The sequence below is a fragment of the Amphiprion ocellaris genome, chromosome 2 (assembly GCF_022539595.1).
Source record: "Amphiprion ocellaris isolate individual 3 ecotype Okinawa chromosome 2, ASM2253959v1, whole genome shotgun sequence".
Classification (NCBI taxonomy): Eukaryota; Metazoa; Chordata; class Actinopteri; family Pomacentridae; genus Amphiprion; species Amphiprion ocellaris.
The window spans coordinates 22,544,841-22,557,234 of record NC_072767.1 but is presented as its reverse complement, the minus strand read 5'-3'; the positions used below and the strand labels follow the sequence as shown (position 1 = coordinate 22,557,234).

General features: G+C 38.8%; 1 protein-coding gene across 5 annotated transcripts in view; it reads right to left on the bottom strand.

Moving 5' to 3' along the window:
- The window catches only part of rabgap1l (RAB GTPase activating protein 1-like), a 120,672-nt gene extending 110,002 nt beyond the window's left edge, over window positions 1–10,670 (bottom strand). The window contains exons 1-6 of one of the 5 annotated variants that reach the window (XM_055005224.1): window positions 10,531–10,603; window positions 9,993–10,103; window positions 4,304–4,532; window positions 3,417–3,567; window positions 1,111–1,318; window positions 51–225 (exon numbers count right to left, since the gene is read on the bottom strand). In XM_055005224.1, coding sequence (XP_054861199.1) covers window positions 51–225; window positions 1,111–1,318; window positions 3,417–3,567; window positions 4,304–4,441 — 672 coding nt within the window. In that variant the 5' untranslated portion in view covers window positions 4,442–4,532; window positions 9,993–10,103; window positions 10,531–10,603. Of the gene's footprint in view, window positions 1–50; window positions 226–1,110; window positions 1,319–3,416; window positions 3,568–4,303; window positions 4,533–9,992; window positions 10,104–10,530 lie in introns of all 5 variants that reach the window. The other 4 variants (XM_055005232.1, XM_055005220.1, XM_055005223.1 and 1 more) reach the window with 4 other exon arrangements.
- Between the last annotated feature and the right edge of the window lie 1,724 nt (window positions 10,671–12,394).

The window sequence follows — 12,394 nt, the reverse complement described above, 5'->3', positions numbered from 1 at the left end:
TATAGCAGACTGAAAACCATGTTCAGTTGGAATACATAAATGTAACTCACAGCCTCTTTGATGTGGCAGGAGAAAACATGAATCTGAAAGTCCTCAGAACTTCGGTAGCTCTCAGTGAAGGAGAAACAGTCACTTTCCACTGAGCCCTCTCGGCCACGAGCACAGAACAACACTTTGTAGATGGGGAAGGAGGCGATCTCTGTTCCTGAGGCCTGGTCCACAATCCTGGGAAAAGTTACTTCATTTTACACAAGGAAATGATACACAAAAATATAATATAATATACTATAAGATACTATACTATACTATACTATAATATAATATAATATACAAAATGTACATTGTAAATGCACTTAATATGAGCCTATATGTTTATTGAAATATGTTCAATTGGAAAAATATTGCTTTTTTTATTTAAAGTTTGATTTATTTTTTAGATTGCTTTATCTCTACAGACCTGCAACATTCTGAAAGTTTGAACATCTCGTGCATTAATATGCAAACATGCTGTCAGATACTGTAAATTACTCAGTTTTGTGTGGGAAGATTTTTAAAATGAATTTTACATGTAATCAAGCTACCAGTCAGTCAAGGGGAAAGGTATCTGTCTTGAAACAGCACAAAAATGTAAACTATTTCAGAAAGTCATGTCTCATTTCCTCTTTGGTGTTATCTAAACATTTCCATGTTCCTCTTTCTTTGAATGACTGAAAAGTTTCTCTTAGCTCCTCACATTCATTTTATCCGTAACTTAATTTCTTCTGCTCACTATCAGGCTTCAACAATGACGGGCAGCTTGAACAAGCACATTATTCAACAAGTAGTAATGTAGTCATGAAACTAGTTTTAATATAATGTGTATATATTTTCTGATGACCACAAACTATATCCCATGAATATAGTAATAGCCTATATTCAGGGAGTTTCCTGTATATTTATTATTATAAAACTTCATGATAATTCTTCAAATTTGAGTATTAGTTTGGATCTGCATTATTCAGCTAAACAAACAAATGTACTTTTCATTGACCACAGGCTAGTTTATTTGACCTGAGTCTTTGTTTCACTGTCTCACACATAAATGCAGTCTATCCTGTTTGTCTGGCTAACCTGACAGAGCCATCTGGACCACAGGGGACATGCAGGGTGATGGGGATGGGGATGGCACTCTCAGCTCGCAGTGTGGCCATAGCCCTCTGCGCTTCAGCCTCGTTGCGTGGGGCTTTGACCCAGGTGCAGCCCAGGTAAGACAGCTTGTTGAACTGGACACTGTCCTCCTCTGTGGGGACCGTGGAGCTGGATAATGCTGGACATGCTTCTGTGGACAGACAGAAAAGTTGTGATATTGTCAGTGTTCCTCTCTGCCTATATTCTGAATTAAGTGGATTCCCTCAGTTTGGTAAAATTTTAACCTTAATAAGATTCAGCTGTTGCACTGTCAATGTATAATGCAAGCAGAAACATCACTGACAAGAAGTAAAGACAACAAGGTAACAAAATGAGACAGGAAGTTGAGGGGTCTTCTCTGAAATGACCTTTGACCTGGAACTTTTACAATTACAAACAGGAAGCAGAACAATGAGAGCAGCAGCCGGACCTGTAATGCTGACTGGCTCATTTTCTACACTATGTTAACCATTTCCTCTTAAGCTACTCTGCAGCTGTGCACCACCACTGCCACAGCAAAACTGGAAGCATAGAAAATGTGCTAAACAGTAAGAATAGAAAGCAACTGCAAATCAATAAATAAATGCTCAACCTAATGTAAAACTTGTCATAATTATCCACCAAAAACAATTTCTTTAGTAATTAAAATGCAAAAGTCAGTCAGACTACCAAACTGAAAATGTATGTTTTAGCATTCCACTTTAAACCGTCTTCGTTTCTCCGCATTCACCAGCTGACAGACTAGCCACACATGTATTAACTATATACAGCTCATTTAAAAATATTTACAAAGTACTACACACACATACCTGAACTTTTTGCAGTTTTCGGCCCTTTACATTTCATCCTTGACAACATTGCTAACGCCACTATTTGCAGCCGTGTACTAACCTTCTCTGTAACACATGGTATCACTAGTTGTTTCATTTCACCTGAAAGTAAGAAGCTTCACCAGAAAGGCTCCACCACGTGTCTACATCATCCAAAAATACATACAGAGGTAGTTGGCACTGGAGTTCATCTCTGATAATTCAAATCCTGACATTTACTTTTCTGTAGTGTTTAAGGAGTTCAATTTCTCAAATAAAAAACAGGGTTTAAATCACACTTCAGACAAGTATGCTTGATGTCAATACAGTGGCTGGCAGTACTACAAATTTCCGACTCATTTGGATATGAAACTGAAACATATACAACATCACAAATAAAACAAAAAACGTTTTCCACAGCTGAGTCAAATCAAATAATGCCAAGTTCTTAAACAAAATGAACACGAGGTTGGTCTGGGGACTCTGTATATCCCAGATAATTACATATAACTAATAATGAGTGCACTTTTAATTACCAGACACCCACAGGGAATGCAACCTGTTAGCTGTAAGTGCTAGTGCTAATTCCTTGCAGATGCCACTGAGTCAACAGTGCAATGAATTGACCCCTGTGGGAGCGTTATTTTTGTACCAATGTTTGTTGAACCATCTGGACCAACCTGTCCTTGCTAGTATACAATGCAGTTAGGTCAATGTCAGAGAGTTCAGATAGCAGTCTTGCTAATCTGATATGGCAAAACTAGATTTTGGTATGTCAGCGGTATGCACACACCACTCTTCTCAATTTACATGTTTTTGCAAACAAGAATATTATATATGTTATTTGTTAAACATTGATGTTTAGTTTCAGTGGAATATGAACAAATATACAGCGAGACTATTCACATCACTCCAATAAATAATAATCATAATAATAATGCATAATTAGAAAGGTTTTGCATATCCTTTTCTGCAATGTATATCCTATAACAATTGAGAATAGTGTGCAGAAAAGACCTAAGGAAGTTATTGTCATCATCATTTTGTTTCCAGTATGTTTTCCATTGTGACCATAACCTTTCCGTTTTACCTTTACTGATCCACTAAAACACTGAGTATGAATCCTGTGCCACATGTTAAATTCTGTAAAGATAAGTTGTCCAAAATATGACAGTTTGCTTGTGTACATGTGTACAGTCACAATGATGAAATTTCAGTTGAAATGTGTACATCGGCAAACAGTAAAACTCACAATGCAATTAAATCAATTACTTTTTGACAATAGTTTCTTATTAAATAAAGAAAAATCTGCAGAGAAGAATATGTTGTCCTTAAATTAAAGTTTTTAGATCGGGTCAATTCAAAAAGCGACTGGCTGGCAGACTGTAACTAGCTGCATGCACACATAACTACCTAAAATGAAACTGGAACAGTCTTTACCAGCTGGTTGGGTCTCCAGGACTCGGCTCTCTGGTTCCCTGTGCTTCTCCATCTTTTCCACACTGCTTTTCTCTACCTTTACCTCATCATCATCATCATCCAGTATCTCCTCCATAGCTTTCTCCAGCTGTTCACTCCCATTCCAAGACATCTGAGGGCAGAGAGAAAAAGATTTTTAAAAATTGCGAAGGGGTAAAAAGGGAACAAGGAGAAATAAAACAGTAAGGAAGAGGTGAAATGAAAAGGTGGATGAGTGACTGGGACTGAGACAATCATCTCCCCATTATTTTCCTCTCTTATGTGGAAATAACAGAATCACATGAAATGGAGGTGCAGTGTGAAAAACATTTACATTGGTGGCACTAGTGGGTCTGACATTTACCAAGTCCATCTGTGTGTGCAAATGAACAAAACATTTCTGCCTCTTTATTCCATCTGATAGACATTGTGAGTGTAATCTGATTTGCGATTAGTTTTTTTCAAGTCAAGAGTCAGTGTGTGATCGATTCAAAACGTGACGTAGCATAATCACATAAGATACCATCAAAAGTGTGACTGTCACACAAGCAGGCTGGCATGAGTTTGACTGAACAGTTTAATGCCTGGGTCAGACGTGGTGAAATACATAAATCGCAAATTGCAGCCTTTGTGATTTGCTAATTGCACTGTTTGTCATTTCGACTCCAAATTGATTATTTGTTCAGCCCTACAAGGAAGGTAATGGGAAAGAAGGCTGCTGCATTTTATATATTATCCCTTGAAACAAAACCATTAGTTTTCAGGCAGCTCAAAAATCGATTACTCTATAATTCTGTACAATGTGGACATGGCTACTAATAAAAAATGATTAAATCAAATGCAAAACTGTGCCCATGTGTTATTCTGACCTTAAGTCTTGGCTTGCCTTCAGAACCCTGTGGTGATCCGGCAGAGCTGGTCTGTACCAGAACAAACTCCTCACTGGTGACGGTGGCCACGGACTCTGTAGAGCTGCTGACTTTGCCCAGTGAGGAGCTGTCATCCATGGCTAGCTGGTTTACTCAGGGTCGGCAAGGGAGACCAGGGTTAAAGCTCTCCCCCTTCCCTCCTGTCTGCCCAGCTCTGTAGGAAGGCAGTCTGCATGCACAGCCAAATACAAGCCTTTACAACATATAAAAAGCTTCCTTGTGATATTCAATTATAGACGTATAATATTATAAAAGTTACATAAAGAGTTTGACACTGAATAGGTATACTTGTTTAGAGCCTGGTAGATGATATTTTTGTTGTATTCCACAAATACATAAAGGTGTGTCATAGCATTGTGTGCCATGGTGACACTGTAATGTGTGAGGCAACATCACACTACAATGAACATATCCAGCATATGGACTCTCCAAAGACATGCCATGCAATGGCCAAACAACCTTGTGTTTTGTAATCCACAATTATGAGTGCGGGCCAAGGTAATCTAAACACGCTGTCATCTTTGAGTTGATGATACCTGCCCATGAGTAAGAGTAATTTGCAAACCTGACCTCAAACAGGCAGTTTCACAATTCCTAAGTTTGTTGTTCAGTCCTTAGAGTGAGCGTCTTCTCACATTTGTCAGTCGAATGTCACAGTTTCTGACAGGTCATGCTGACACTGAATGGGGTCACTGAGCTTCCCATAATCACAGGTCTAGATGATTCCATCTCCAAAACACTTTTGATACAATTTTATGGGCATTAAAGGCTTAAATGTATATACTTCACTCAGCACTCATCCAGAACGGTGATATACAATGTAGTATTCACATAAGCAGTTGGTTTCATTTGAATATGGTGTTGCTAGTAGTAATCCCTATTGACATGTTTGTACAGTAACAGGGCATTGCTACATTTATTATTTAGGTATATCTGTAACCACGCATCTTTAATCAACTCCCCTAATTCCTGTTTTGGAATAAAGTCTGTACGTTCTCTTCTCGTTTTTTGTGAATTAGCAGAATTGAGTTTCTCTGTAATCAGTTTACGGCGAAGTACGTTACAGACTGCCAGAGACTAATGTCCTGCTAATACAACAGTCTAAGTTTCAGTTAGTCCAGTGAGCCACTTGTGGACACATGCATGTTAACCAGCTCAGCTCTAAAACACAAGCACTGACAAAGTTGGTCACGACATCTGGATTAGCTCATTGTCTCTGCATGTTTCATCCTGCTGCCTTAATTTTGCTGGGAGTTGGTCTACACCACAAGCAAACATGTCTTCATACAAAGCTAGTTGAAACATGACAGCAAGTAAGCACAGATAAAGACAACATCCAGCCATTAGCACATAATTAAGACGGCACAAAAGCACTTTTGAAACAAAGAAAATGCCTGAATCAGTATGTAATACTGTAGATGAAGCATAGCAGACATGATTTCAACCTTTTACAGATCACGTTTGCCTAGTCCTGAAACATAAGCAAATGTACTGTACATAGATAAACAGATAATCAACAGAAACAAAGTAAATTCTCAATTTTTCTGTTAATAAGTCTATTTTGGGGGGGCTAAAATTCATTGATTTGTGATTCTAATTGTAATGATTTCCTACTTGTCTCTGTTTTATATTATTACAAACTGAACATCTTTGGGTTTTTGGTTGTTAACTGCACAAAGCAAGACCTCTCAAGAGGTTTTCTTCAATTTTTTTTTTTTTTAACTATTTTCTGATATTTTAGAAATCAAATTTGATGGATAGGGAAAACAAGCAGTAGATAAATTTATGATGACAATAATAAACTAATATAATGGAAATAATAAAACTAATAGAACTAAAATGAGTAATAAACATTTATTGTTGTCCATAGCCCAATACCAACACAGGGAATTATTTTCACTTTGTTTATAGATTTTTCTTTTTTCCAGATTGAACAGAACAGATCGGGGTTGAATTTTTGAAGATGATACTGTGGAGGGGTGCACACAGGCACACAAATTAGCAGATACACATCGTCAAGAAGAAATGCATGAAGAGCCGATTCATTCATTCACAAAGACATTATTATTCACACAAAAAGGCATTCATACATACTTAACCCCAGCAAATTATATTAATACGTGCATGTGCACACGCACACAAACATAGATAAGAAAAGCAGCAGGATCATGTGCTCCATTCATGCTTATTTAATTACACAAAGCCCAGCGTGAAGCAGAAAAGGGAACACTCCCACTGATTCACTGATGGAAGTAGCTGCAATGAAAAAGAGCCTAATGAGCCTGATGACAACGAAAGAAGCAAACACACTTTTAAGATGTTCTCATGTCAAACTATTGCACTGTCATATGATAGTGACATTCATTGGTTTATTGATCTACAAATAGCTTAGGTGGTATTTATGAGTTGGCCAGAGGCCATATTAAACCAGATTATGATATAAATAGTACAGAATTTGTCCACATCGCATTGTTTTTACTCTCTCTAACCTTTGCTGCTCTTGTGTGGCCGGACACTCTCACCGCTCTCTTTGGCTTTAACTCAAATTGTAAACACGGCGATAATCTTGAACCTAGTCATTACCAGCCGGTTCCTCCAGTACGGCCCCAGCTGGCAGCCTTGCTACCACCGCCTCCATGGAAAGTGTGAGCGGCCATTGGGGCAGCCGGACTGCCCAACACCCACAGGAGTTAGGCAAAGTTGCCACATAGCGTCTGTAAGGGTGTGGGTGTGTCTAGGGGTGGATTTGCTTTGTTGTGTTGTCACAGATTTAATAGTTACAGTCAAACAGGAACTGTAATGTCTGTCAAGTGAGCCAGAGGAGGTACTATGATTACATTCTAATTTGTTGAGTGTGCGACCCTGGGTACAAGATGCACGAGAAGAAAGTCTGACACTTCAGTGGGGGGGTGACTGATAGGGCAAACCTTTCATTTAGGTCATCTTTTTTTCAGCTAGTGATAGGAGATATTGGGCTCTGGTATCTCTTTTAGTTGTAGATAATACTGGCTACGTGCCTAATGTATGGCTTAAACTAACTCCTGCTGACGTCACTGCCAAGATACTACAAAGGCTTTCCTGCTTTCTACTTACACAAACATTACAGGCCATAGGTAAAACTGAACAGAACTGTCATTTAAGGACAGCAAACTGGCAAAAATAGCAAAAAATCCAGTTAAAGTTAGAGAGGGTCTCATTTTACAAACTCATTTAAGACTGTATAAACGTGAAAAGTGCAATTTACTTTTTGTTTGTCAGATTTTGTCCCTGCCAGCTGGTGTACATGAATTCTGAGACAGTCAAATCACACTTTATTACAACCGGCTAATTAAAGACGATCCATTACAGTGGTTTCTTTGGTGTCTGAATAGGTAACACATTTCTAGGATCAGTGTGTGACACTAGCCCAGACAGAGTTAGGATGGAGTTCATTTCCCTGTAGGTATTACTGATCTTGGAAATTCCTCTGTGCAAAGCACCCAGTACATATACAAGCAACTACAGCCAGTTTCAGCATCTGAACAAAAAGACTTCACACAGAAACACTGAAACCAGTTCTGAAGCTTGTTGCTGAACACAACAGCGTCTGCCTCTTAGTGACACCTAACACCTGTCACTGAATCACTTTCCGTTTGGCTTAAAGCCACAGCCACATAAGTTACTTTCATATTTAAAAATAACACCGCATCTACGGTGTTGTTTATGGTGCATTTGAAAGTACCACTGTGGAGGAAGCACACCGTTTTGACCTGAAGTGGACTGTTGTGACAACACGTATTGCACACTGTACAACACAGCAGGAACAGGACACACCATACAAGAGTATGAAAAGCCCGTTTCAGCAAAACCAATGAATCATTGTGAAATGTAGGCTTATTTTTCCTGATATACTGGTTAGCATTCTGGCCAATCATGTAACACAACGTCCTATTATTGTCCTTTGTGTCAGAGATACACCTCTCCATCAACATGCATAACAAAAGGCTTGTTTGGTTCCGTGCCAATATTGAATCCAGGCTTACATCAGACTAATACCTGTTTATTAATATTACCACTGTCAACTGCCAGGTAGCCACATATACAAAAGCTCCATACTTGTCAAATTGTTACCAGTATTTCTAGAGGGTCGATCAATATTGTTGAGACACATACAGAAAACTTTTAATATTATCTCCTAATATATCAACACAAGGTTATAATAAACAATAATATTAATGATCAGTTAATTTATCCATCTTCTCAATTAAATGATCATTTGGTGCATAAAATATCAGAAAACAGTTGAAAGTTTCTGAGAGTTCAAGGTCACATCTTTAAATTGCTATTTTGCCCAATCAATGGTCCAAAACTAAACATATAAAATTTAAAATGATATAACAGAGAAAAGCAGAATGTCTTCCTATTCAAGGGGCTGAAAACAACATGTTTTAGCAGCTTGGCTTTAAAAAAAAAATTGCTCAGAAGATCAAGTTAGTTGCCTTTTCTGAAAAGTGATGTTGCAACTCTACATCAGCTACTTGTTATCTCAACGAAAAAATTCTTACATCTTAAAGCCAAGTCAAGCCCCCAGTTACGGGACAGTTGCTTGTAAGAGGGCTAAAAAGCAAGCAAACCTACTAGACTGATGTTTTGATAAATGAGAAAATTAACTGTGTCACTTTAAATCACAAAAATGTAATACTGTGAAGTCCAGTGTAGTAAGAGGTGTACGCGTTTATGTGAAGGAAACACAAAATATTTTATGTGATTAGCTGGCAGATGTCTCTTTAAATTAGACTACATGTCATGATACAATGTATTTTGAGGTGCAAGAAACCACAGCACAAATACATCAGCTTTACACCACAACATCACTGAGTGTCATCAGAGTACAGTAACTCAGCTCTTTACTGTTCAGGGTTACACTATAACTTTCACTTTTGTTTTATAATGATGACTTACAGACCACCTCCACTTTGCTTTCATAACTGGCCATAGTACAAGTGATATAACGCACTCATGTTTTCAACTGTCTTAAAGCAGTACGGCACCACATTCCTTTATTGCTTGTGATTTTAGGTCTTAAGTCTCTCCTTCAGCTGAACAGCAAAGACACAGACTGTAGTGGTGATGTCATCCAGAGAAGAATCCTGGATCTGATCCACAAACAGTGAAACAAACGCTGTGACAATATGACAACAGCTGCAGTAATGTGTCTGGGATGAAGTATGGCTATATCTTCTAGTGCACAGCTGTGAGCCTTCCAGTAAACTAAAGCTCGATTGCATGGAATATGCAAAACAACAGCTCTTTCCGGGTTACACACTAATACACGGTAAATGGCCCAGTACCAAAAAGTGTCACCTGATGGCATCATTAATTCAGATGTTGATGCTCTCTGATTTCCATCTAATGAGACAGTTATCAGTGTTCATAGATAAAGGTTTTGTGGTTTGAAATTGGTTGAAATATTGCCTTATTCAGTATTAGGGTGAATTCTCCCATTAATTACTGCAGTGAACTGGTTTTGCTAATCTCACTGATGTCTGCAGGCCTGGATGGAGCACATCACAGACTCCCACAGCATCAGCAGCAGGCTAGCTTTGCATTGCAGCTTTTCTCCTAAAGCGGCAGCTCAACGGACACTTACTAGGTTCAGTGACACTGGCAAGCTGTTGTGACAGAAACGCCTCTTCGTGGTTGTCAAACGCACATAACCAGCAGACTTGTGAAGCAGCCAGATTCATCCCACAGCAGCTAACTTAACGCAAACGACACATACACACAGACAGACAGGCACAACATTAGCAAGCAGCGTGCTAACTTATCCGTACACTCATTACACTTTTTAGTGGTAGCGGGAAAAACAGCACAGGTTTGTCACAGACAGACCTGTGGACTAGAAGCTAGCTGTGTGAGCAGGTGACTGCAGGCTGAACAGGAAGGAGCTGTGCGTGTCAGCCTGGACAACCTGCTAGCTGGAGCTAAATTCGGCTAACAGCTAAGGCAGCTCGAAGTCCAAAACAGTTGGAGCACTATTCAGCGGAGCGACGGCACTCAGCAACACCACGCCCGGCTCCGGAGGAAAATGACGAGAAATAAGAAGGAAAACAACATTTCCTTTGTCACCGACTGTGGACGTGACAGTGGAATAAACAGAGGTGTTGATAACAGAGCTGTCAGCTTACTTGTTTGGAGCGCCGTAGAGTTGCTCGCTGACTGTCAGAAGAGTTGCAGCGAAGATTGTGTGTTTAAGAAGATGAATCACTCGGGAGTTTAGCGACACGCCTTCCGGTTAGGAATGTTAGCATTGTGTCACGCATGCGCCGTACACCTCTAGATGGACTATCAGTTAATTAAACCATAATGTATGTTTAGGAATTCTTCCAAATAGCCAGAAATTTTTCTGACCAAAATCAAAAGTCATAACTTGATTTCAAGAGTCCTATATTTTTTAAAATTAGAATTGTTTTTTTTATAGTATAGTATTGTACGGCAAGATTTTCAGAGTACATACTAACCTTTAATGTTAATGTTACAAACCTGCCTTTTTTGTTATTTTATGTTGTTGTAAGCTGCTGAACACTTGAATTTCCCTTGGGATTAATAAAGCATCTAATCTTATTTTCATGGACAGGTACAGTTGACATTTTAGTTATTAGGTTGACCATCATACAAAATATGTCAACTGAAGAGATGCTGCAATATTTTTGGGAAAAAAGTTCACTTGTAGTTATCAAAAAATTGTACTTTATTTGTGATTTCAATGCTGAAAATTCTGTCCATATGTGAGGGTAATGTATTTAACTACAGCTAACTATGGCACAATAAAATGTGTTTTCCTTGTGACTTGACTACCACATTAAGGATTTTGATAGTTACTTTAATGATTAGAGAGGAAACGCTTTGTAGTGCATCCAGGCACAATATCTGCTGCAAATATCCTGCTATGAAACGGAAAAATCTCCCACACAAAAAATTTAATGTACCAGACATTTTTTTACCTCACTAAATAGATCATACTGCAACAGTAAAATAATATCAAAGATTCAGCTGTGTAAGTAATGATTTAACTGTAACTGATTAACTGTGACTGTGTGTGTGACAGCACAAGAAAAGTATAATTTACTATTAGATCCTAATCAATCCTGTCTCAGTGTTGAGGATAATTTAGACTTTTAAGTTATTCATGAAGTTACCGCTGTGTTGTTGTGTTGTGTTGTGTGCAAATGCATGCACTTCTCGCTTTAGAGAGACTGCTGCTTTCTGATCCTGCAAGTATTTAATAAACTCAGAGGAAAGACTCCTACAACACTCTGGAAGCAACAAACTGAACTGCAGCTCCTGTTTACAGTTTTTGGGGATCTGTATGTCGCCTTGATCAACTAATTGCACCAACTGTGCCTTTGTGTTCCCTGTGATGTTTAGTGACACGACAAATGGCCAACTGATGGCTGCTATACTTCACTTAGACATTGCATTCACTGAAACTTAGACTCTGGACTTTCGGTGAATGAACTTGACAGAAGCTATCAGATCTGGCCAATGAGATTTTATGGGTAACCATAGTCCCCCCGGCCCCTATGTGGAGTCACATTTGCACATAGATGTATATACATGCATCTTTTTTTGACATATTTTAAAATATTGTATGTGTTCATGTGCATTTCAGTGCTAAACTGCTGTTTTGGTAACACCTCCCATTAGGCATTATTTCAGCACTCCTTTCTTGTACAATAATCAGATTGATAAAATATGTAAGAGACAAAGGCTATGTCTTACACAAAAGAGCGTTCTTTGGGGGAAATATAGAGCAAATGAGCCCTTTGTACTGAAAATGAATCTCACAGTGTGATAGTGGTTGTTCACCTCATGACAGTCGTTGGCTGGACATCTGCTTTGTGCTGATTTCAGAGCTCATTTTTGAAACGTTGCGCTCTGCAGTAGACTGGTGACCTGTCCAGGGTCTCCCCTGTCTTCAGGCTAAGTCAGCTGGGATAGACTCCAGCCCAACCGTGACCCTAATGAGGATTAAGTGGTGTATAGATAATG